Source organism: Bos javanicus, chromosome 8 (genome assembly GCF_032452875.1).
Source record: "Bos javanicus breed banteng chromosome 8, ARS-OSU_banteng_1.0, whole genome shotgun sequence".
NCBI lineage: Eukaryota > Metazoa > Chordata > Mammalia > Artiodactyla > Bovidae > Bos > Bos javanicus.
Genome location: NC_083875.1, coordinates 61,478,518 through 61,503,742, shown reverse-complemented (window position 1 = coordinate 61,503,742; position 25,225 = coordinate 61,478,518). Strand labels below are relative to the sequence as shown.

The following is a 25,225-nucleotide window of genomic DNA, read 5'->3' as shown; positions in this document are numbered from 1 at the left end:
GAAAGTGAAAGTGAAAGTGAAGTCGAAGTCGTTCAGTTGTGTCCGACTCTTTGCAACCCAGTGGGCTGTAGCCTACCAGGCTCCTCCATCCATGGGATTCTCCAGGCAAGAATACTGGAGTGGGTTTCCATTTCCTTCTCCAGGGGATCTTCCCAACCCAGGGATGGAACCTGCGTCTCCTGCATTGCAGGCAGACGCTTTAACCTCTGAGCCACCAGGGAAGTGGGGATCATCAATCCAGAAAGGCTACCTGGAAGAGGTGGTATTTGAGCCAGCTTTTGATAAGATGGGGGACTGGACATGAGAAGCAGGAGGAAGGTGGCGTTTCAGATGAAGAGCGGTGGGGCAGTGGGAGATATGGCTGGGAAACTCTCTGGGACAGACCCTGCAGGGCCTTGAATCCCATCTGAGAATCCTGAGCATTACCTTGCAGCTTGGTCCTCACACATGTGCTGTGGGCACTCCCAGGTAAGGGCACACTGGAAACTAAGGACTCCACTGTTCTTTACACATACTCACAAATCAGGGGTTGTCTTACGCCCTAGTGAAACACTGTTTTCATATGCATTGTTGGCTTAAATGAGAACATTGGGACAGAATTTTGGAATAATACCACAGCAAGAGAACAGATTAAAATGGAACCAGACCTGCTCAATATGAGTCATAGCATAGCCATGGGTCACACATGGAAATACCTACAGGGGCCAGGCACATCACAGAAAGAGAGGAAGTCAGCCTTGGGAATAAGACAGTTGTAAATCGCTTGTTCTATAGCTGATGACACACTTGCCCCTTCAAAACACTGGGCAGCCAGGGAAGAAATAATACAGCGTGGAAAATAAACAAACAAATGAAAACCAAGCAGCACTGGTCAGAGCAGCAGCTGTTTCTGCTGGCCCCACGTGGCTCAGGAAGCCCACTTCTTGCCTCTGATGGGCAGCCAGCTAGTGGGGTCTGCGCAGGCCCCATGGTCCATGTTGGAGGCACTGAAATGTGACTGTTGTGCTGTTTCCCCTGAGTTCCCTGAAGGCTTCCAGTATTCAGGGTCTGTGGTTGTAGATAACAGGAAGGGGGCTGAAGGCATGCAGCCTCCTCTGTCAGGGGACCAAGGCCGGGGGCAGGACCCTGCCTCTGCCCTGGCCTGCAGCTCTGTCTCACTGCGCCCTGGCCAGCACCACTGTCCAGCTATGATGTCCACAGCTCCCTAGAGAAGCGGAAACGAGACATTCTACATTCTCCCCCCTCACTCTCGCCCTCTGCCTCAGTTTTTCTCCTCTCTTGGTTTTTCTGAAGGCCTTCGTGGCTGGCCTTGCTGGTGGGAGAAGAGGTTTTTTCCAGGGACGGATCGATGCTCTGTGTGCTGGGCTGTCTGGGTTGACAGGGCTGACCTTTACCAAGCTTGCTTGGGTTTTCCTTTCTCTGTTGGAAGCCCAGGAAGGTCTGGCTCTGGAGAGAGGATGGTTGAGAAACCTCGGCCTTCGTGGGGACTAGGGTGGGAACGGGTGTAGTGAAAGTGGGAAAGAGGAGGATCTGAGTGATGAAAGCCCTTTGAGGTCAGCTATTTAAATCTCTCCCATACACGCCACCTATACAGATGAGAAAACTGAGTCTGGGTGAAAAGAAAAACTTGATCAAGGTCACTCAGAGACTTGACAGAGCCCTAGAATCTTGTGTGTGTGGGCATACGTGTATATGTGGATATGTGTGTGTTATACATATTGTATGTATACTCGTATGTATATGTAATAATATATATGTGTGTGTGTTATAATAATATGTGGTATATTATATAATGTAATTATATAAATAATATGTAGTATATTTGCAAGGCTGACAATGCCATGTTGGGTGCTATGATCAGGATCACTCTGGCCATAGACAGGGTTGTATATGTCCAGGTACCCACTGACCCCGAGCCACAGTGTATCACGCAGTTCTACAAAACCGCAGAGAGCAACTGGAGAAATCTCACAGGCCCTTTTCAAATCCTTCCTTCCTCTTCCTCTGCAAAGATTTTCTTTCAAAGCCCAGTCTGAATCCTTCAGAAATAGAACTTGGCAGTGAAGTCACTTTGAAAGACTTTCCGTATGTTAATTACAGGCAGCCAAGGTCTGGAGCAGAGGTGGGAGCCCACCATCTGCAGATGGGGTCGGCCCCTGGCGCGCTCTGCAAATCCCCATCATCTGGCAGGTGTCGTTCTGGGTTAATTAAGAGCTACACTGAGCCCGTTTACCTGTCACTTCAGAGAATTTTAGGAAACTTCGACTTTCTTGCCATCTCTGAGCTTTTAACGAAGGGTAAACTGAAAACATTTCTGATTCTGATGGTTTTTCCCGGCCCTGGCATCTTCAGGGCAGTTGCATTCCGTGCCTTTTCTTGTGGCCTCCTCTAAACTTTTAATTTCAATCAATCCTTTCTAGTTACCTCATTTTTTTTTTTCCAACAGCCAACTCTTCTATGTTTGGAAGACAGTGCTGTTTTGGGAAAATCCGCCATTTATCATAAATTTCTTAAACCTCTGCTTTCTTTCTGGGTCTTTGAAGGGAGAACATCCATTCCTCAGCTTGATTCTGTTTAGTACAATAGCTTTGCAAGGGCTTTTGATTTGCCGGTTAGGGGCCTTTCAGCGATCAGGGTTTGGGTTGTCAATGCTAATCGTAGAGCTCCGTATTCATGGGGGAATGACTCAGTCAGATCACCAAGTAACTGGGTTCTCAGCCGGTCAAAAGACCCCCTTCTCTGGTGGAAGAGAACTTTCCTTCTCTGGGGTGAAGTTTAAGGTTCTGTATCTCGATAGAGGTTTGGATGACACACGTGTATGTATTTGTCAAAACACAGTGATAGTATATTTAAGACTTGTGCATTTCATTATGTGTATACTTTATATCAAAAGAAAAAACTTTTAAACAAGTAATGAATTTCGGTTAATTATATGCATGCTGAAGTACTTAGGGGAAAGTGTATTGATGTTTCCAATTTACTTTGAAATACACAAAAGATAAGATGAATGAAAGGCTGGAGGGAGACAGAGTTGATAGGCAAGTGTAAGAAAATATTGATGATGGAATTAGGTAGTGGGTACACAGTGTTCACGATAAAATTCTTTCAACTTTGCTCTGTGTTTGAAAATTCTCAGGCATACCAGAGCGGGGGAATGGGGAGGAGAGGGCTGGCTGTCCCAGTGAAGCTCTCCCTGGGATGGTGGAAGCCCGAGGACCTAGGGATAGGCAAGTGTCCTGATCCTGCTGTGGCCCTGCCTGGCCATGTGGCCCTGGGGAAGGGGAGGCTGAAGGAAATTATCTTTCAAGTTCGTCTGGTCCATATGATCTGGAATGATGAGTCCCAGCAGAGGTTGGGCAGGTTTAATGTAAGATAAATTTGTGGTGTAGAGACAGGGTGATGGCCAGGTTTACTTTGCATTACTTCTGGGAAGAAGTGGGTTGCTGGGGGGTGGGTGGGAACGAGGGGAGTGATTGCTAGTTCCTCGGATACCCAGTGAGAGGCCAAGTCCCTCACCCAGCATTCTCTGCTCTAACATCTTGGGTGGGTTATCCTAAGATGGAGTACCACGCCCTCTGGACGCTTCCTAACTTCACCCAGACATGCCCACCTGCGGTTCCAGCTTCCTGATGTCGCGGAATTCTTGGGCTCTGTGATCCATACTGTTCTTGGATCTTTCCAAGTCTTTCACCTCAACGCCACCGGCTGCCCAAATGTGGCACTCAGCTGCTTCCTCTGATTTCCACGTGGGGAGAAAACACCAGCCCAGTCATATAGGCATTTGAGCATGTAGTAGGCTTTATGTCCCGATGTGGATGGCTTAAAATGGGAGTTAGACGTCTACTTCTTTTTTTCAATATTTTATTTATTTATTTGTCTGTGCTGGGTCTTAGTCGTGGCACTCGGAGTCTTCAGTCCTCCTTGCAGCATGATCGCTTTATTATGGCATGCGAAATCTTAGTTGCGGTATGTGGGACCTAGTTCCCTGTCCAGGGATCAAACCCGGGCCCCCTCACTGGAGTGCAGAGTCAGCCAGTGGACCACCAGGGAAGTCCCCTAGATGCTCACTTCTTGAATGTTCTCCACCCCCACGGCATCTCCTTTTGTCTCCCCGCTCCCTCTTGATAACAGAACCTCCCCCAGTTCAGGTCCTGGCGTTCTCTCACGCACTGACCTTGAGCCCTCTCCAGCCTCACTCCTGAACCCTGCTCTGGGCCTCCTTTTGCACATCCAAGAACTCAGCAATAAAAATAAATAAAGCTATAAAATTCCTTTTAGGGACTGATTCAGTCTTTAGAGGAGGGCTTTTCCTCTCCCCTCTCTCCCCGGCTTCCCCAGTCTCCTTGGCAGGGGAAAAGGTAATTCTGTGCTTCCAACAATATTACCTCATTTACCTCTCACCAGTCCTATGATGTAGGTTTTTATTAGGCCCATATTCACGATGAGAAGAACCCAAAGAGGTTCTGTTGCTTCCCTAAGGCCACTATAGAGCATGGAGGCAAGCTCCCTCTGAGCCCTGCCACACTAAGCCCACACCCAGCCTCTGGGCAGCCCCCTCCCCTGCCCGTCCCCACTTTCCTAGCACAGTGTGGGGGCCCAGCTCCCAGGGCAGATCCCAGGCCTTGTCTCAGAAAGTCCAGTCTTGCTTTCTCCTCAGGACTGCTCACTCCTGGGGGTGCTGGAGATGAAGGAGATCATGACGCATGTTTCATTGTTGAGAGTTCTTGGGGGCTTCTGGGGGTGCACCTGCAGACGGCCCAGGAGCCATCTCCGAGGAGGGCCTGTGTGCTGTGAATTCCTCAGATGGAGGTCTGGCTGCCTGCTGATTGACAGCTGCTGGGCAGGGGCCAGCACCCCCATTGGGCATCACAGGAACTTTTCTGTTAATGCATAAAGAAAAGGTTGCCGAGTTTAAATGGGCTGGTATTTATGAGAGATGCCCAAAGCATGGATCAGTTAGCAAAAGGAGGTAAGAGCCCCATGGTGTCCTTGGTCATAAGAGAAGTGTCATGGTGAGAGCTCTGTCTTGGGCCATCTGGCCGCTCCTCCCTGACCCCAACCATGAGCCAGAAGTGGGACTCTCACGTTCTGCCTTCTCAATCTCACTCCTGCCGTTGAGGAACGTCATCCTGTGCCTGTGGACGTTCCCCTCTCCTGTTCCTGTGGGTTGCGGCCACAGCTTCTCCCTGACCACGGGCTCACCTCTTCCAGCCTGTCCTCCAGGTCCTGGTACTGACAAGTCTGAAGGCCTCTCCAGTCCCAAGCCCTAAAGGAAGAAAAGCACGATGTTTCTGCTTTTCAGCTCTGCTCCGTGGGCTGCCTCTGCTGGGGCCTTGTGAAGACCTGGCTGTGCTGGGGGCACATTCTGACCCCTCAACTCCAGACTTCTGCTTGTGCCCGGAATGCCCTGTCTCCCTCCACACATCAAACCCCTACCCCTCCTGCTCATATGCTCCTCTCCCCGCAGAAAGCATCCCTAGTGTTTTCCTGGAACTTCTCATGGCTGGACCAGACTCGCTTTTCTAAGCTACAGTCCTAAGATTTAAAGGAAAGAAGGTGAATGCTCCTCGGGTGCTGTGATGGTGGTGAATTTAAGCAAGGGAGACACAGCAGGAGATTGAAACCTCTAGTCCCAAAGGAAGTCATCATCTGGTGGAGCCCACAGAGCCTCAAGGAGGGGGCCTCCCTCCCTGCTGGGAGCACCATGACACCTGAGAAGTGAAATTCAGGCTCAGAAGACAGGAAGAGTCTTTGGACATCACTGGGTCTCACCTGCCCTTGTACAAATGGAAGACAGAGGCCCCGGGGTGGGAAGGCAGTGTCATGGTGTCACATGGGCAGAGGGCCCTGGGCTGGGAGTCAGGAAGCTGGACTTGGACTTTCCCCCAACCCTAGACAAGTCCCCCCACCTTCCTGAGCCTCCATTTGCTCGTATAAAATACAGACAGATGCACCCATCTTGGGAACGTCACAGGACTCTCAGGAAAGTTAAATGAGATTCTAGATGTGGAGGAAGCCTTGGTAGCTGATGTCAGGTCGTGGTCCTCGTGGCTGACATTTGCTGAGCAGTCACTGCATGCCAGACACTGTGTATCATCAGTCTCTGCAATGACCATGGGCAGTGGGATCTATTCATTGTCCCGACTACTGAGGAGAAAACAGGCACAGAGAGCATCCTGCTGACCATCAACCTGTTGAGCTAGGAATAGGCAGATGCAGGATCTGGGCTGCAGCAGTCTGGCTCCAGAACCCTTGCTCTCAGCTTCTGTGCCAGACTGACTGAGGCCCACTGGGTTCAGTGGCATCATGTGGGCTCGAGTCTGGGTGGTCTTCTTCTCCCCAGCCATCTTTCTGGCTGAGCTAGGCCAGGTCTACAGACAGGCATCTTCCTCAGCAACTGAGGACCTGCCCCACCCCCCACCCCACCCCCACATCTCATGGGTGAGGACTGCCCATGCCCTGCCAGCTGCCTGTGGAGCACTTCATCCAGAGGCCCCAGCATATGGCTGGACCAGCCCTGAGGTCGACCTCTTGCCCCGGAGATGGTCAAGCTCCCTTTACCCAGAGGGTGCACTCTCACAGGGCATCTCACAGGACAGTGGCCCACTGAGGGTACCACCACACCACTGCTCTAAACACACCAGGCAGGGTGGGTCCCTGGAAGTTCATTTCTTCCACCAGGGAGCAGGACAGCATGGTGGCTGGAACCTGGGCAATGGATCAAATAAACTGGCTTGAATCTTGGCACACAGTAGGTGCTCAAGAAACCCCTGGCTATTGGTGTTAATAATGGAAGCCATGAGAGTCATCTCTGGTAGACGGAGGAGTTCCCACACTTTCATTCATTTAACAAATGGTTTTCAGGGCCTGCTAGACATGGGGATGCGAGCATACACTCCCTGGCCCCAGGGAGCTTACCTCCTAGTGGAGGACATAGAATTAACAAGAAAGATGAGCACAATTAGTAAGATATGTTAGCTTGTGATCAGTTCTATGGAGAAACGTTAAGCAGGGAAAGTGGAAGGTGTTTCCATGGGAATTGCAATGTTTAGAAGTGACTTTGGAGTAGAGCCTGGAAGGAGGTGAGGGAGAGAGCTGTGCAGACAAGAGCATGGTGTTACAGTGGAGATGGCGAGCTACTTGTGGTTCTCGGAGCACTGACTGTCTGCTGTGGACAGGGTGTTACACGGGGGGTGGGTGGCATGTGGGTGCTGAGAGGAGTCACACACTGACCTGAAGACAGACACTCCCATGTCACAGGGCAAATCTGGTGTTGGGCACAGCAGGAGATGGAGTACACCCCAGGACGGGGTCGAGGGGGGCTTCCCAGAGGAAGAGGTATCTGAGTGAGATTCTAGAAGGTCAGGCAGGTGGGGATGTGGTCCAGGATGCTGAGCAACACTGACTTAGGCACATCCTCTAGAGGAGTTGGAACTGTTTATGGCCTGTTGCCAATCTGGGGACAAAGTTGGGGGGAGGGTACAGAATGGATAACGGACACAGCTAACTAAGTAGCTCCAGTTGAACAGGCCCAAGACTTGTACTTTGAGGGGCTGGAGATCAAGGAGGCTTCCTGGAAGAGGTGGCCTTGGAGCTGGGCCTCAGATGGGCCCGGTGCTGCTAGATGGAGTTGCCGAGACAGCCTTAGCTGGTATAGCCCAATGCCCTGGGCCAGGCGCGGTGCTGTCAGGAAGCGCCTCTGATGGGGCAGCCCTGAGGGTGCCCAGAGCCCCGGGGGAAGTGCGGCTGTCCCCCTTCTCCAGGCAGCTCGGTCTCTCTGCTCCCCCACCTGACCCCCCAGGAGGAGGAGGAGGTGCCGTGGCGCTGATGGATACGCCGGGGGCTGAGCTGCCACGGCCCCGCACTGTCACCATGCTCTCCCTCGTTCGCCGGAACCTGACACCCTGACCACTGAGGCATAAAAAACAGAGAATTGGAAAGCTCAGCCTGTCAGGCTGGGAGTGGCCCCCAGAGAGGCCCAAGGAGGAGCACACGTGTGCGTGTGTGTGTGTGTGTGAGTGCGCGCACACGCACACATTCTGCCTGTGGTTGCTGGTGGAAGCGGGGAGGAGGCCAGCTGGGCCTGAGGGTTGGGAGCGGCTGGCTCTCAGCCCTGCTGTTTTGTTCCCACTGCACCTGGTGGAGCCCCAGGGGCCCTAAGATGTCGGCTGAGGCCTCCCAGGGAAGAGCAGTGCTCCAAGTCCTGACTTGGGGCTGGTGGCCCTTCTAGAGGCTCCTGCCTTTCGGCCCTTTGGCATCTAAAAAGAGTCCATGGAAGCATGGATGGTGCTGAGGGTGGTCTCATGGGGCTGGGAGACTCCTGTCTCCACTGCTAGGGAGGGGCCCTATGCTCTGTAACTAGTGGCCTAAAAAGCCACTCAATAGCCAGCTGCCCATACAACCTGCTAACAGGCACAGGGGCCCCTGTGCCCCCAGAAGCCCCAGTGGCAGGGAGCCGACAGGCGGGGCCTGTCCTGTTACAGAGCCAAGGGGGCAAGGTTTGAAGGCAGGGATTCTGGGCTCCTCTCCTGTGACTGCCCAGTGGTCAAGAGGCCCTCCTGTGGCTGGAAGGGAGGGAAGTGCCAAAGGCGAGCATCATGGCTCCACAAGCCGCTGGGCAGGAGTGAACCGTCCTCAAGCTCCATTCTGCCCCCCACACCCAGTGCTGTCCCACCTGGCGCGGCTTGCAGCTCCTGCTCCTCCCCCCAGGCCCAGAGGCCCCAACCCCGTGCTCTTCTGTGTTCCTCCAGCCCTTTGGCTAGTCCCTTCATGTCAGCAAAGTGCCATCCACCTCCTCCTGGCAGAGGGTCTGAGTTTATGTCTCATCTTCCCGGAGAGAGGCCTGGGGAGCAGCCACCTCCGGATTCACAGCCCAGAGGGCTAGACCAGAGTTGGGTCATCTTTGGCCTTCCAGTCCAGAGCCAGAAAACACATGGGGAGTGGCACTGTCTCCACACTGTGGTCCTGGGGTGACCTCGGTCAGGGCTGAGGTCTGAGAAACAAGCAGTCTGGGCCTTTGGGCTTGGGTTGGGTGATTCCAGGCTGTATTGTGAGAGACCCTGGGCCTCAGTTTTCTCATGTGCAAAATGGGCCAGCTACCCCAGGGAACACCTGGCACATGGTAATTCAATGGTACATGTGTGAGAGACTGGTATTCACTCCCAGAATAAGAAAAGGTTCTAAGGGGAAATGTGTGCATGGGTCCTAATTCGCTTCAGTCATGTCTGACTCTTTGCGACCCATGGACTGTAGCCCACCAGGCTCCTCTGTTCATGGGATTCTCCAGGCAAGAATACTGGAGTGGGTTGCCGTGCCCTCCTCCAGAGGATCTTCCTGACCCAGGGATCGAACCTGTGTCTCTTGCCTCTCCTGCATTGGGAGGTGGATCCTTCACCACTAGTGTCACCTGGCATCCACTCCTATGAATAAAGTTCTAAGGACAATGCCAGTGACAGCTGTCCACTTGGTAAGGGGGCGGACCGGACTTGCCTTTGTTAGTTACACAAAGCACCCACAGTTTGTGAGGGAGACAAGTGCCGGTGGCATTTTCTGAACCTGACTTGACATTCGGTTCCTATTTCTCTCCCACCCACCACATGCAGGGAGTGATTTTTCCGGGAGCCCCTACAGCCACCCTCAGTATCCCTCGTACAACGACTCCTGGAGGTTCCCCAACCCGGGGCTGCTCGGTGAGTACTGGCGGAGGCCTTGCGGGGCCCCTGGGCCATCGGCTGCCCATCAGGGCCTCACTGGACCAGGGTCCCTTAACATCATTAGGCCTGGTCACTGAGGGGGTGGGTAGCTCCCCCCAGACACTGGCAGTTTGTGCTGGAGCTTCAGGACAGCAAATACCACCCCAGCCTTGCTTGTGCCATCAGCCCTCCCCCTGTGTTATAGTGGGTGACGGGAGATGGCACAGAAGGGGAACAGATTTTAAAAGGCCATTGAGAAAGGAAGAGAAAAGTAGGAAAAGTGCCTGCCTACGAGTAACATATTTCTTAAGGATCACTGAATAGGTTGGTGATAAATCTCTAAATAAGGGCAACCAGGGACCAATTTGGGTTGTTTGGAAGTGGCTGTCTTGATAAGGACTCTGAGGCAAGGATATTGATTAGTGATGTCTGCTGTGGATACCACTGGAAACTGGTTGCTCTGTGTCTGAAGGTCTGCCAAGTTGTGCTATGCCGAGCTCAGTTGGTGCCCAGCCTCTGCCCAGGCCTTAGACTGCAGATGGTCAATGGCTGGGGCCAGCATGATCTGTGTGCATCATCAAAGATATTTGAGCCACCCCACAGGGCTATCTTGGAAGGCCAAGGAGAGCCCGTTATTTTGTTTCAGTGAACTTACATGAGTGAGTCTGAGTTGGAGCTGATGGTTTTGGAGCATGAGGCAAGGGTCCCCCTCACAGATGTCAGTCACCCTGGGGTTGGAGCTAGCCCATCAGCCTCCAGGCAGCAACATGGATCCCTCCCCAGCAATCAGCTGAGTAATTTCCACTAAGGTCAGATGTGGAAGGGCCTCTGAGACCATCCAGGTTTGTCTGCACAGCTTAGCAAGGCTTACTTAAGTTAGAACCTGTTAATTCCCGGGATCCTCTGAATTATTTAAGGACTGAGAACCATAGACTTCATCAAAAAGTCAAGAACCTAATGTCTTCAAACTCAAGTTGCTAGGCATGGGTCTGCAAAGGAGGCCATGAAGTCACAGCCTTGGCCCCTTCCCTGACCTGCTTTGGTGATGAGGACAGACAATGAGGCAGACGCTGTACATTCTTGGCTGCCGATCTTCCATGCGTTTGAGCTTTGGACTGCCCAAAGCATTTTGAAAGTTTATCATGCAAAACTTCTGGTGAAATAAGGAACAATGCCAGCTAGTGCTCCAGACCTGTGCCTGCAGATTTCATTATATAGAAGACCAGGCTCTTACCTTTTATGACTTCCTGCAGGAGCTGAATCTGTGGACTGATGGCTTAGACTTCTTTTTTGGGTTTGGTAAAAATTACTTCTAAGTATTGAACCAGGTCTCTGCCTACCTTATGCTTTTCCTTAAACAAGCCCCCCTGAGAGGTCTGGGTTCTGAGTTGGCCCAGTTGTCAGTCTCAGAAGGCAAACGCTGACCCTGAACCAGAGTCTTTCAGCAAGGATGAGGTCGGGGAGGTGGGTCTGGAGCCTGAGCTAGGGAGCTGCTCCCTGCAAATCGACCTTGTACAGGGCTCTGGTCCCAGCACTACTGAGAGACCCACAGGGGATGTGGCACAAAGGAGGCCTGGGTCAGACTGTAGGAGGAATTCCTTGTGATGGGGACGTGACACCAGTGAGGCCATGTTGACCTAGGATCTCCATGTATGGCCGTGCACTGCCCAAGGGGACAAGTCGAGGCTGAAATCAAGCTCATGCATGGACAGAGCCCTGAGCCCCAGCACAGGGATATGACTGCCTTTTTCTAATTTTTTGAGGTGTCCAATAGGCTCATTTGCCTGCAAGTTCCAGAATGAAAGAAGTGAGAAAGGAGCTGCTTGGGCAAGCGCAGCCATGGGATAGAGTAGGAGGAGAGGGACCTTGAATGCCAGACTGAGAAGTCTGCACCTGATTGTGTGGGCAGCTAGCAGCCCAGGTGAAGTCGCTCAGTTGTGTCCAACTCTTCGCGACCCCATGGACTGTAGCCTACCAGGCTCCTCCCTCCATGGGATTCTCCAGGCAAGAGTACTGGAGTGGGTTGCCATTTCCTTCTCCAGGGGATCTCCTGACCCAGGGATCAAACCCAGGTCTCCTGCATTCCAGGCAGACGCTTTCACCTCTGAGCCAAAGGGAGGGTGGGGCTAGACCACATCCGAGGCCTTTGCTTCTCAAGATAGAGTGAAATCCAGTTGACATGCACAATTATACATGTGGGCGGTATGTCTGGAATGGAAAAGTTTGGCCTCTGTCCTAAGGAGCTCATAGGCTGGGGGTGAGAGAGCCTTAGGCAGGAGTGCCGCGATGAGAAAGCCTGTGCTAGGATGTGCCTAGTGCCTTGAGGGGTGCCAGAACCAGTGTGGAGAAGAGAAAAGGAATCAAAATTCTGCTCATCCAAATGAGCACTTGCTAACTGTTCAGGTACTGGGCAAAACCCTTCATGTGGGTTTTTATCTTACCCTCATTTTATCCTATCAAATATCCTATCCCCTAGACAGCGCATAGGATTATCTTTACCAATGAAGAGAGGGAGGCTCAGAAAGGTTAATTAACTTACTTGAGGTCACACAGCATGCAGGTAGCAGAATGAGGACTCAAACTCAGGTCACCCTGATTCTAGAGCCTGTATTAATAATCAGTGTGTGATGTGGTACTTTTACTCTTCTGACCAATTCAGTCTGAACAGAACTACAACCAGAAAAAGAGGCTTATCTCTCCATAGGAACAAGTCTGAGTCCCAAATAACTCGGTCCTTGTATGCCATGAGAACAGTGCTGGTCTATTTTTGAAAGCTGGGTTACTTAATCTATCAGGCTTTTAGTTGCAAACAACAGACTCCACTCTCACTACTTTAAGCAGAAAGTGAATTTATTATGGAATACTGGGGGCTTCCAGAATCTCTAGGAGGATCAAAGAGATAGGTATGGTACTGACAGCCGGGAACACCACCGGGGCTGCTCTAGCATAAACACCCCTGCTGTTGGCACCTACGAGCAGCCCACTTTGTGTTGCTGCTTCAACCAGGGTGTTTGAGAGCTTTGTGTTGCCACCACCCAGAGCTGGGTGCCTCTGCACCCACTCCCAGCAGGGGCTCATACCACAGAAAATTCTGGAAACACAAGAAACGTTTAAACAATATCGGGCTGTTACAAACATGAGAAATGGCCCCTGCACTGCCCAAGTCTGTAGCCTGGAGAGTCTTAGTCAGGTCATCAACCAAGCAGGGCCTCAGTTGCCTCAGGTGTAAAGTGAGGATAATGGCCACCAGCAGCATCATTCAAGCGCGAGCAGGTCATGATGCTCTCCTGAGGCCCCAAATGCAGTGATTGCACTCTCCTGAAGACGAGGGAGACTCCAGGTTTGTTCTGCCACGCATGCATGCTATCCGACTCTTTGCAACCCCATGGACTCTTTTGTCCATGGAATGCTCCAGGCAAGAATACTGGAGGAGATTGCCATGTCCTCCTCTAGGGGATCTTCCCAACCCAGGGATCAAACCCATGCCTCTTACATCTCCTGCATTGGCTGGCAGGTTCTTTACCACTAGCGCCACCTGGGAAACCCTGCCATATGTTGCTCTGCCATAAGTCGTAAGTAAGTTCCAGGCCTGTTCCCCTCTACCAGCCTTCCCTGCCCCCAGTGTCTTCAGGGCTTCAGCTGGAGGAAACCCACCAGGCTAGAGAAGTAGAGCTACTATTTCTGCTACTTAGGCAGGGAATCAGGGGGAATCTGCTCCAAGGCTTTTCTGTGCCACAGTGGGAGCTGTGGAAACAGGAAAGATTCTCACACACCCTGCCCACACCTCAGCCGGTCTGGTGGAAGGGAGCCTTGTTCAGGGATACACCGCCAAAGAGAGGACAAGTGATGCCATCTATTGAGGCTCTCTTCTCGCTCCTTCCTGGGAGCTGCCCGCAGGCTACGCACGCCAGGCCCAGCCAGGAAGGCCGGGATCTGGCATCCCGTTGGGGCCCCAGGCAGGCGGGGTGGCGGGCTGGCGGCAGGAAGAAAGGCCGCTGCGGTCAATTAGGATTAGAACCAGAGCGCCTGTGGCCACTGTAAAGGGATTAGAGAACGAGTAGGAGCCCAGAATGACTGTGTCAAGAAGTAAATTGATGATAATGTGAATTAGAGAGGAAAAATGACAGAAGAAAGGACAAGTTTATTCTAGATGGAGGTCTAATGGGCACCAGGAAGACAGAGCGCTTTGTGAGGTGATGTTTTCATTTCTCATGGTAAATGTAGGCGTTCTTTGATTTTGCCAGAGGGCCCTCACACTGGGGCTGCTGGACGGCCTGGCCAAGAGATTAGACTCTGAGAGGGGATAGAGTCAGAGCCCAGGGTGAGAGCTGACTCCAGGGAAACTCAGAGGACCGAGCCAGGATTTCCTGTCCCTCATTTGTGTGGGCAGCCCCTGTGATTTTCCTGATTCTGTGCCATGCCTGGGCCTGTGGGACTGGCCCTTACCTCACACACACACACACATACGCACACACACACACACACACACACCCCTCTCACCTGGGCCCTAAAGGGAGGATGCAAGGCTGGTATTGCAGATGCTTCTGGCTCCATTGCACAGAAGAGAGAGCAGAGAAGGCTGACAGACATCTGAGGCAAGAGTCCAATCAAGGAGGTGACAGGGGGCAGCAGAAAAACCCATCTTTCGGAATATTCCAGAATACTCCGTGCCTTCCAGCACTGACTGCTCCCCCACTAGCACTACTGCCTGAGCCACACTGCCTTCCTGGGGGCCAGGAGGGAGAATTATATCCACTAATTAGGGCTGGTAGCACAGGTCAATCCTGTCCTCTTGATTCCATACTAGCAGGGTGACCATGGGCAAACCTCTTATTCTCTCTGTGCCTCAGTTTCCTTATCTGCTAAATGGGGGCAATACTAGTGCCTACCTGATAGAACTGTTGTGGAGATTAAAAGAGTTAAAGGATACACAGGGCTTAGAAAAGTGTCAATTTCCAAAGCACCTTCACATCTTCACCTCGTGGGTGCCCTCATACAGCCCCCCTGTGACCTCCTTTTACAAATGAGAAATCTGAGGCTCAAGGAGTGAAGCCACTGGTCCAGGGTCACTCAGCCAAGAGTGATAGAGCCTGAATGGCAATCTCCAGGCCTTGGTGCCCAGTCATGGAATCTGGGAGAATTGCCAGGACTGGTTTAGATTTGGGTGAGATTTCAGAATGAGCCACCTCCCCCAAGGAATTAAGAAGCTTACTGTTCCTACCCCAGCAGACACATGGTCTACAGTGGCTGGCAGGACCCCAGCTGCTAGCCACTTGGATAAACACGGCTCTCCAACATGACTGTATATGCAGTGAATTGCATCATGGCCGAAAGAGTCCTAATCCAGGACTGACAACCAGAATTCCAGGCCAAGCTCTGTGGCTTCGGGCACATGACTTCCGTTTGTTGAGCCTCAGCTCCACCACCACCACCCTCACCCGTAAAAGGAGGGGATGGCCCAGTGTCTCTAACTTCCATGGCTCTGAGAATCTGCTTGTCCCCCTGAGAATCCCCAGACTCTTTCATCCCTGGGGAGAAGTTTGAGCACAGGGCAGGGCTCCTGGAGGCCTCATCCAAAGAGAGCAGCCCAGAGACAGTGGGAAGAACCCAGCATCAAAACAGGAGGCCCCACACTGGCTCTGGCCTGAGGTCACAGGAAGCAGGGCTATACCCTTCCCTCCTCCCATGTATTCACATACCCAAACTTTCACATCCTCCAAGTTCAACCCAACCTGCTTCCTCTAGGAAAAGCCTGACTCTGCCAGAACAATCTTGCATTCCCAGAGCTCTGTTCTCAGAGCTCTGATCCCCTCTTGATTCTGAGCATTGGCCTGCGTTTGTTCATTATTGCCCAGCACTGCAGCCAGCGGGGTTGGAAAAATGAATGAATGAATGGGCAGGGTCTTTACTATTGTTGGTTCACTCGGTGCCATTGCTCATTTTCTTGGCCAACCCAGATGAGCACGTACCACACGCTGGGCTGCAGGCTGGGGGCTGACAGTGAACACTGAGCACAGCAGAACCCAGCCTCTCTGTGGGACTCTCCATCCAGGTGAACGGGGGAGAAGAAGAGAAGGAAGTGATCAGAGGATGTGGTCCAGCCTGCAACAGGGCGTAGGCTCAGGAAAGGGGGTGTCCCAGAGGAGGAGACAGGGACTCGGGGACTTGAAGGAGGCAGCACTATGCAGCAGACAGGGAAGCGGGTGTGAAGTGCAGCCAAGATGTTCCAGGCAGGAGGCAGAGCATGGAAAAGGCACAGAGGCGTGGGAGTATGATAAAATGGGCTAACTCTACCTGCCCCGTGGGTTTAAATGAGACAAGAGGTATAAAGGACGTGGCAGGGTGGGATGCAAGCGCTCCACCCGCTGTAGCTGCCATCAGCACTCTGGTATATTTGAGAGTGTTGTGGAATTGGATTCTGCAGGAGTGGGGTACCTGAGTGTGAGCAGGAGGGTGGTGGTGTGGAAGAAAGTTCAGAGGTTGGCAGGGCTAGGTCACCAAGCTTCCACAGGCCTAAGAAGCGATGACTTTTCATTTTCCTGGTCAGAAATTGGCACACTTTTCCTGTAAAGGACCTGCTAGTGAATATGTTAGGCTTCGCAGGCCATGTGGTCTCTGTTGTAATACTCAGCTCTGCAGCAGCAGCGTGAGAGCACCACAGACACAACAGGGCAAGGCCAGGTCCCGGGAAAACACGAATTACTGAATCGGGGCTGGGGGATCGGCCCCAGTCTGCCCACCCCAGCTCTAGCTGGTGAGGAGGCCCTGAAACCTATAAGCAGGCAGTGCCCTGAGGAGGGACCAAGATGTTGGTGAGAGGGGACAGTGGTCTGGACTGAGAGAGGAAGAGGAAGGGACAGAGGTAGGGGACGCTGGTGGAAAGGGGACCCCAGGTATGGAGCTCGGGGCACGAGGTCTCCCTCCAACCTCTGTGGCCTCTCCTGTCTCTTTCAGGCTCCCCGTACTATTACAGCGCTGCTGCCGCCAGAGGAGCCGCTCCGCCCACAGCTGCCACTGCCTACGACCGCCACTGACCCCCAGAGCCAGGCAGGCGCCAAGCATTTCTGACACATATCACTGAAGGCCATAGCCTCCCAGCCCCCTCCAAACACAGCCAGAGGGGCCCAATGAGACCACCCCCCCCAGCAACCCCCTACTCGCCAGAAACTCCCTCCCCCATTTCCTGCCAGGGACTCCGGGGTCTCTGATAGAGCTATTGGACTTCTAGACACCTGTCCATTTCTAAGAGTCAGCTTATGAGCTTCTCCCGGTGTTGAGTGCAAACCAACAGACTGTTCTGCAGACAACCACAGCCCCAGCGCAGCCTGCCAGCACCCCCACCCCACCCCCACACCCCGAGCTGTCTGACCATCCGCCCGTCTTCCTGCCCCAAGCCTGGAAGGAAAAGTTTGCTTTCGTTGCTTCAACAGCACCCATGTAAATACCTTCTTGCTTTTTTTGTGGGCCCGAGGATCCAGCTGAGCAGACTGCCCACCCGTTTTGCATCCAGCATTCCGGAGGTGTCACAGGAGGACTTGGACCTGTGCACAGAGCCACCCTTCTGTCCTGAGTGCCCCCGAAGGTGGGTTTGGAGCTGCCCTTGAGACTAAGGATGCCCACCTCCCAACCCCAGCCTCTGCTCATGCTACTTCTTTAATATCTGGACTAAGAGTCTCATTGGGTTGGTTTTGCTCTAAGCACTCCCCTTCCCTCAAGACCCCTCCCTGGCTTCCTGCCCCCATTTCCCTGGGCCCAATGCAGTGCAAGCAGCTCTTTTCTGTATCAAGGGACTCAAAAGAGAACCGTCTAGGAGATTCCTCAGCTACTGTTTTAAAATGAGATGGCATCCAAGATACCAATTACATTGTGGACTTGGAACGTTAGGGCCGGACGAGACCCAGAAAATGATGGTCCAAGGCGGAGCACGAGGCTCTCCAGACGCCCTGGCCCTGGACCACTGAACTGAACTGGGATGTGTTTACTAAGGTGCGCCCAGGCTCAAATCACACTGGACACCCACCATGGACACTTCTCCCACCTTCCAAGATGCCAGAGAGTGGATTCAGGGCAAGCCTGTCCCTGCCACGTAGACAGTGATTAACAAAAAGGACTTTGTCTGGACCAAGGACCACAAACACCTACAGCAGTCAGCCAGAACTTCCTGAGCAGCCCCTCTCCATCTCATGGAGCCTCCTATGCAGCTGGGAACCAAGGTGCTCGGGTAGGGGCCAAGGCCTGCTTTGCGTAGTGGGTACCTACCTGCTGATACAAGGGGGTGTGATGGTCAGGCCATGGCCAAGGGCCTTGGGAGCCTGGAGTGGGAGTTGGGAGAACTCACTGTGGGCTGAAGTGGTCAGAAAAAGCAACCTGGGAAGATCTGGGGAGCAGAGGAAAGCTTCCTAAAATGGGACAGGCAGTGAGGAACTGGTGTGTGAACTGGGAGTGGTTTTGAAATGGAGGTACCAGGGGCCACCATCTCTTTGCCTTGGGCCTCAATTCCTTGCATACTATCTCTTGCCAACTCAGAACAGCCAGGTAGAGGCGTCATCCAAATCTGGACTGAATGACAGCCATGACAGTGGACTTGGCCATCTCCTGTGACAATGTGCCTGATGTCTGCATGTCACCAAGCTGGCAAGGAGCTGGGGTGGAGAGAGCCCATGCTTGACGTCATCAGGCCCAAGAGGTCTTGTCCTGGCTGTACCTTTGCCTGCCTTGCTATGGGTCCTCAGGCAAGACCCTTCCCCTCTCTGAGCCTCGGCTGCCTTGGTACTGCAGGAGTCCCCTGCAGGACTACCCGACAGCTCTCCCTCCCTTACTTCCTCTCCCCGGTTGCTGGGGCTGTGACAGGGGCATCTCGGGCAGGCCCTCCACTTCTGAGCAAGAAGACTGGGGCACCTGAGTCCTGCTAACATTTGGACCAAATTGAAAAAAAAAAAAAAGAACACCTAGAGGGGTGAAAATCAGCTTTGAGGAAGATGTAAGTCAGCTCCCCTCAGGAGAAACTGAGGCCTAGCTCGGGGAGACCTAGGATCAGGCAGGGAGACAGAGCAGACCTCCTCTGACCACCACCAAGTATCCCCCCACCACCACAATACCCCTATAGAGTGGTAGAATAGAAGAGGAAACTGAGGCTTGACAAGGTGGAGTCTAGTCGACGACTGAAGATGAGGCTTGGGCTCAGCCCCCTGACTCTTGGCTTGTAGTGATCCTCCCTTCCCTGGGGCGAGAAGTTGATGGTGAGGGCAGCAGGAGATGGTTCTGGGCCACCTCCTCAGACGATGTATCCTGGGGCCAAGGAAGAACCGCCAAGGTTAGAACTGCCAAGGAAGCCCAGTCCCCAGGGCAGAGCTGGCCCCAGTGGGCTCACCGCAGGCACACCCACCATCCTGAAACCTGCTATGCAAAGAAAGGAGGCATCTTGGGCCAGAGCCCACCTCCAGGAGCCCAGATGAACCGGCTCGCACCTCCATCTGCCAGGCAAGGTAGGAGCAGGTATGTCACCTGGACTCTCCCGCCTTCCCTCCCTTCCAGAGAAAGTGGCGGAGTCTGGGGTCTGCAGCACAGGCCTCTTGGCCTCTGGCACCCACATCCCTGGATTCTGATGCTCCTATGGTCTCAGGCTGTTGGGAGGAGGCCACCTTTCCCTGAACTGGCTACCTAAGCACACACTGTCCTTCCTCATCAAAGCCCACCTGGCCCCAAGTGTACCCCTCTCCCCATCCTGTTCCTCCTCCTGGCCTGTGATGAGCTCCCTCCATGCCTTTCCTCTCTCCTCTGGAGTCCTCAGATTGAATTTGTATTGATTAGACATTACTTGGTTCCTGGGCTGCCAGGCAGAAGCACAAGCGCACATGGAAGCACACGCATGTTCCCGCACACGTACCTGATCTCACCCACTGAGCTCCCATGCTGCCTGCAGAGCTGCCTAGGAGCTGGAGTAGAAGGTTCCAAAGGACACACGCCATTGAGTAGATGCCAGAGAATTCTGAATGGAAAACACAAGGCCAGGGCTTTCACCAGCATTGTGGCAGGAGGCCTGGGGTGTTGCTCCGTGGGCCTTCAGCCCTGCGTTCCAGCCCTTTTTGAAAAGGACATTGTAGATTTTACAAAAAATTTTCATATCATTAGTCTATCTGCAACCTAGAAAAATCTGATGACATATCAAATCCACATCCCTTTCCCAAGGCGCCTTAGTTAGGGTTCACCCTTTTATTACTGATGTTTGTATGGTGCTTTGCAATCCTTGACCATCCATCCCATGGGGCAAAGATCACAATGCCCATTTTATAGATGGGAAAACAGAGAGGCTCACATGGCAAGACAGAGGTGAAGAGAATGCTCAGATTTCCTGGCTTCATTCTCTCTCCAGGTTCATGCTCCTGTCATGGGAATGTTTGGCTTAGAAACACCCTTCAGTCTCCTAGAAACCCCAAGGCCTGCAGTGAGGAAAGAAAAAACAGTGACTCAGAGGCTGGTTTGGTGGAGGGGCCAGGGTGTTGGTGACTTTGCTGGTCCAACCTGATTCCCATTAACACTGACAAAATGCAAGGTCTTTGCCAGATCCACACCAACACTTCTGAGGTTTTACCCCTACTCCTTCCCTGCTGTGCCTGAGACTCAGCAGGTGTGGGAGCTTACCCAAGGCCTGACAGGGCCTGCACGTGGGCCCGGCTCTGACTCACAGGGTCCTGGGCTCCAGTGTCAGGAGAGATGTCCCCACACTCCTCTCTTCTTTGTCCTCCTTATGGAACAGACTTCAAACCTGGCTGTGACAATATGCGGTAGTCCCAGATTTGGGCCATCAGGGGTGCCCACAGCCTTGGGAAGCAACCATCACCATCTCAAGGGCCCTAGAGCAGCTAGGGCTGGGCAGGTAGGGTGACCATGTCACTTCTCCAGGGCACAGGCATCCTAGGTGGTGGGTGCTTGCCCTACCCAATGGCAGTCAAGTGTGAGATCTTTAAAATGCTCTGTCAGCCAAAAAAAAGTCTGGGTGAAATTTGACCCATGGATCACCAGCTTGTGACCCCCCAGTCTTTGATCAATGCCTCCCTTCTTCTTCACCTCCTGTCCTTCATTGCAGATGAAGGACATCGAGGGAGATGGGAGTTCAGAGAGGCAAGAGAGGAGGTTCAGCAAGTCAGTGTCAGGAACAGGCACTCCCAAGACTTACCCTCTCCTTCCCACACTCCCGGCTTTCGAAGGCTGTGTGGGCTTTGCAGGTGGGCGGGGTAGACCATGGGATGTGGTCGGGATAGGGGACTGTTGGCTTTGAGGGGAGGTCAGTGCTGCCAGGGTCTTTCACAGGTCCAGGGAAGCACCCCAGATGTGGCCACAGGGGCACTAAGGATGAAATCTCTTTATGAGAAGTTACATCCCTGAGCTAATGCCCTGCCGTGGCGGCCTCTGGCTCCAGCCACCCTCTTTTGGGTGACATTTCAGTTAGAATTTAGCTCCAAGTCATGGAGAGCAAATGTTGAAAACAAACCAGGCACTCCTGACAAATCCCTAGAAATGAGCTATGTCTGAGACACAACGGCCACAAGGGTGAAGCAGAATCCAGGCCCCTGGACTGGCCGGGCCAGGCTAGAGTGGGTGGATCCACAGCCCTGCAAGCGAGGCCGGCTCCCTGGCGTCCCTGCTAAGAGGAGGCCCTGCAGCCTTGGCCTCACCAACCCAGGAGCCCACCACTGATGGTTTCCAGGCACGCACACTGGTGCTCCTAAAGAATGTATTCCTTTAGTTCTTTGGGCCTCGGAGAGGTCCAAGGCAAGCGCATTTCGTAAGAGATAACAAAATACATTACTGAAAAGTTGGACAGTCAGGCCATGACTCCTAGCCTGCATTCTGCCCCACCTCCCTGCAGCCCCTTCGGCCCCTTGTCCCTTGTTGTCCCCGGAACTCAGGATTCCCTCTTGCATATTCATGGTGGAACTGCGGTGTTGATCCACCTTCCCCACTGTCAGCAAGGCTGTGCCTCCAAAGTGGCGGCCAGGTCCCAGGGGGCCGACGGGGAGCGAGTCCCGTACCTGCCCGCTCTCTTGACGAGGGGGCTGCAGCTTCTCTGACAGGGCACTTCTTGCCGGGAGCAGGCAGGCACCAGCTGATCTTTCATCCGCTGTAATTTCTCAACACGGGGTCCAGTTCCTGGACTGCACCCCCCCCCAATCAAAGGGGACCTCGGGGTGACATCCCTACCATTCTAGAGTTTCAATCCACATGTTCCCAGGGGTTCTGTTTAGCTCACCTCCAAGGGTAAACAGAACTACCATTCAGTAAGTCTGTTCTTCCCACATCTTAAGACTCCTGAGCCACACGAGGAGAAAATGCAGCTGTTTATTTATTGAGGGAATCTTGATGAATTCTAAAAGGGGGTTGGTCTCAGGTGGTATATTTGGCCTCTGGGCCAGACGGAAAGGGCAGGAATTCTGCCCCTCAGCTTTGACAACTCTGAGCATGGCGGGGAGGGACTACTTGGGAGTTAGGTGCCCTCCTCCCTGACTCTGAGGACCAGCTGGAGGAGGCCCACCTGCAGCCTCACTCATCCCAACCTGGGCCCACCCACTCCTGCAGCCACAGGACTGCTCTTAACCCCACAGTCGCCACGCTCGTGGCCACATCCCTCAACTTCTCCAAAAGCACTGTAAACAACAAGTGATTTTGGATGACGGATTGTTGATTTACAAACAGTGCATTTCCCTTGGAGTGGAACAGAAAGGAAACCATTTAATGGCTCCCTTATTTTCAAGCATGAATACATTTTAATGAAACTATTTTATTGTATTTGAGGAAATGGAGAGTTGAACATTCCAACCAATCAATAGCCAATTAATTGCTATAAAGCTAAAAAAGAAAATAAATAAGTCCTGAGTCTATTTTCAACACCCTGCAAAGCTCAGAGCCTCCAAATCTGGCCTTCCCCTTCATACGTGCCCATGTGAGTGTACACACGCGCACACACACACTCGCACCCAGACACCTCAGACGTACTTGAAACTCAGAGGAAGCACTGAGTCTTCTCATGCCAGTTCTTGCCTGCTCTTCTTGCCTTTGGTCAGAGGAGGCGAGCAGACCTGGCAGTAGCCTGTCCTGGGGCTTAGGAAGAGGCAGGCCCGCGCCCTGGATCCAAGCTGCCAGCACAGTGTGGGGTTGTGGGCAGTGAGACCCCACTTCTTGGGCCCAGCCTTTGGGCCTCCAAGTTTGGGCCGAGGGTGGAAATCTGACTCGGGTTTTGCCCTGACTCTTGCTGGAAGACGCTGCCCTGGTTTTTCAGTCTCTAGTGGCCTTGGACATTGAGTATTTGTAGAAATGCAGATTACATTGCAAATGGAACTCATTGCCAGGCAGACACATGGATTTTTGCTTTTCATCCTTTGAGACAGTTGACTGTCTTAGGGACTGACCTTCCAGCATCAAAAAAATACATATCTACTGTTACTGCCAAAGTTTGTGATGCCTGCATAGACGCTTACTTGTAAAAAAAAAAAAAAGTACAAAAAAAGAACAAAAAAACCCCACAAAAAACAAACAAAAAATACCACAATTGAATTGCCTTTGAAAATGGGAGATGATGTCTCCAACAGATTGAAAAAAAAATGCTTCTTAAAAATGTGTATGTTTTGTATTCTTTTTTTCTAGTAGAAAATAATTGACTTGAAATATTGGTGTTTTTTTTTCCTTAGTGATGTGTGTTGCTTTTGTGTGTAATAATATTTGAATGTAATTACAGCAGTGCCGATTTGCCAAAGATGTCAGACATATTTTTCTTTTGTTGGGAGGAGGGCAGGGGCTGGGGGTGGGACTGGGGAAAAAAGAGGGGTGGGATTTTGGTTAATTTTTTACATTTTTTTCTCATTGAACCTGGAATTTGTGGTTTTATTCTAAGTTAAATGGTTGACCGCAACACCTTTATTTTAGATTAGTTGGAGAAACTTGCAATAAGATTGGCGTAGTTTCAATATCTGTGTGTCTTCTCATGAGTGTTACTTGTGAAGAATTGATTTTATGTAACCTTTATGTGAGATAATTATTTGTAAATATTTGCCATAATTTTATTGGTTCCTAAAATAAAAGTAATTTTTTAAGTTCAGACAAAGCATTTGATCTCATTCATTTTTACAACTTCCTAAATGGTCTTTGATAGCTTTAACAAAGCTCATCGGAGTTGTGGGGAGTTTTATTGGCTCTCCTGATAAATTCGGGGTCAAAACAAATCTGTGCAACTTGAATGATGTGCTGGCGCTTTGGACTGGGTCCTGGGCAAGGGCGGGAGAGGCAGAGTCCCCACCCTTGAGAGGTTCCAGGCAAACTGCCAGCCCCTGGGCCAGTGGGGAGTAATGGTTAAACCCCTAGATTTGACTTGTGATGGGGATCTTTGGCTGAGTTCTGTAATCTCAATTTCCTTAGCTCCAAAATGATCAGTAACACCAGCCTCATTCATTCATTCAGCGGAGTGGTTGAGCATCTCTTCTGTCCCTAGCACTGGAAAACTTGGCAAACAAGGACCCTGCTAATGTGAAGCTTATTATCTAGGGGTTCTTGTGAAAGTGAACATGCATGTATGCTCAGTAATGGTGTGTGCATGCACACACACTCTTAACCTTGAACCAGGCTGGATTTTTAAGTTGCCTAGAACCTAAGCAGTCTGGGCACGCCCCACACCCCGCTAATGTGCAACAGAGTTCAGAAGCTGCACGTACCAGGAGGCTTTGTCTTTGGGCTCAAAAGCCACAGGCCGTATCTGGCCAGAGCTCAGGGCCTAAGAATCCACAGTCCTTCCATGGGGAAGGTGCCGTGTCTCTAGGCCTTCAGAGTTGAGTGCTTTGGCTGCACGGGAGCCTGGGGTGGCTTTCCATCAGGGGGCAGGGCAGCTGCAGCCTGAGCCCTGCCCCTGCTGGGCAGTGTCAGTCTGCAAGGGCAGGCAGGGACCGCTGCGCCCCTTGGCACAGTGTGTGCGACACGGTAATTGCCAGAGATGGAGTGGGTGAGTGACCGCGTGGGGGCCATGGGCTGCGACTCATTCATATTTAATAAAGCTGGCTGAGCAGCCTCCATTCATTTCGGCAATGGATGGTGACAAAGGTGATTCCTGAGGGAGAGAGAGATGCTACATGGAGAACTGGCCCAGCTCCTTTCTCCCCAACACTCAGGACTTAGAGGCACAAACTTCAAAGGGAAGCAGCGGTATTTGGGAACTGAAGGTTGGGTTCCAAACCTAAGGGAACCAGTGAGGCAGAGCCATGCTGCTGTCCCTGAGGCTGCAGCCCTTGTCCCGCTCTCTGGGACAGAGTCCTCATGCCTGCCCTCCTCATGGGGCACCAGTATCTGCAGTAACCAGGGCATGTGGAGCCCCCATACAATGCAGGATGGCGGGCTTGGGCCAGACCTCCTGTAGAGTGAAAGTGTTAGTTGCTCAGTCGTGTCCAGCTTTTTGTGATTCCAAGGACTGTAGCCTGCCAGGCTCTTCTGTCCATGGAATTCTCCAGGTGAGAATATTAGAGTGGGTAGCCATTTGCTTCTCCAGGGAATCT

The 25,225-nt window shown here is 52.3% G+C and overlaps 1 protein-coding gene across 2 annotated transcripts in view; it reads left to right on the top strand.

Annotated features, from left to right (window-relative positions):
• PAX5 (paired box 5) overlaps positions 1-23,238 on the top strand; it is a 187,521-nt gene extending 164,283 nt beyond the window's left edge. For both annotated transcript variants that reach the window (XM_061425677.1, XM_061425678.1), the window contains exons 9-10: positions 9,603-9,689; positions 16,647-23,238. In XM_061425677.1, the coding sequence (XP_061281661.1) occupies positions 9,603-9,689; positions 16,647-16,726 (167 nt within the window). In that variant the 3' untranslated portion in view covers positions 16,727-23,238. The remainder of the gene's footprint in view (positions 1-9,602; positions 9,690-16,646) is intronic.
• Positions 23,239-25,225: the final 1,987 nt, after the last annotated feature.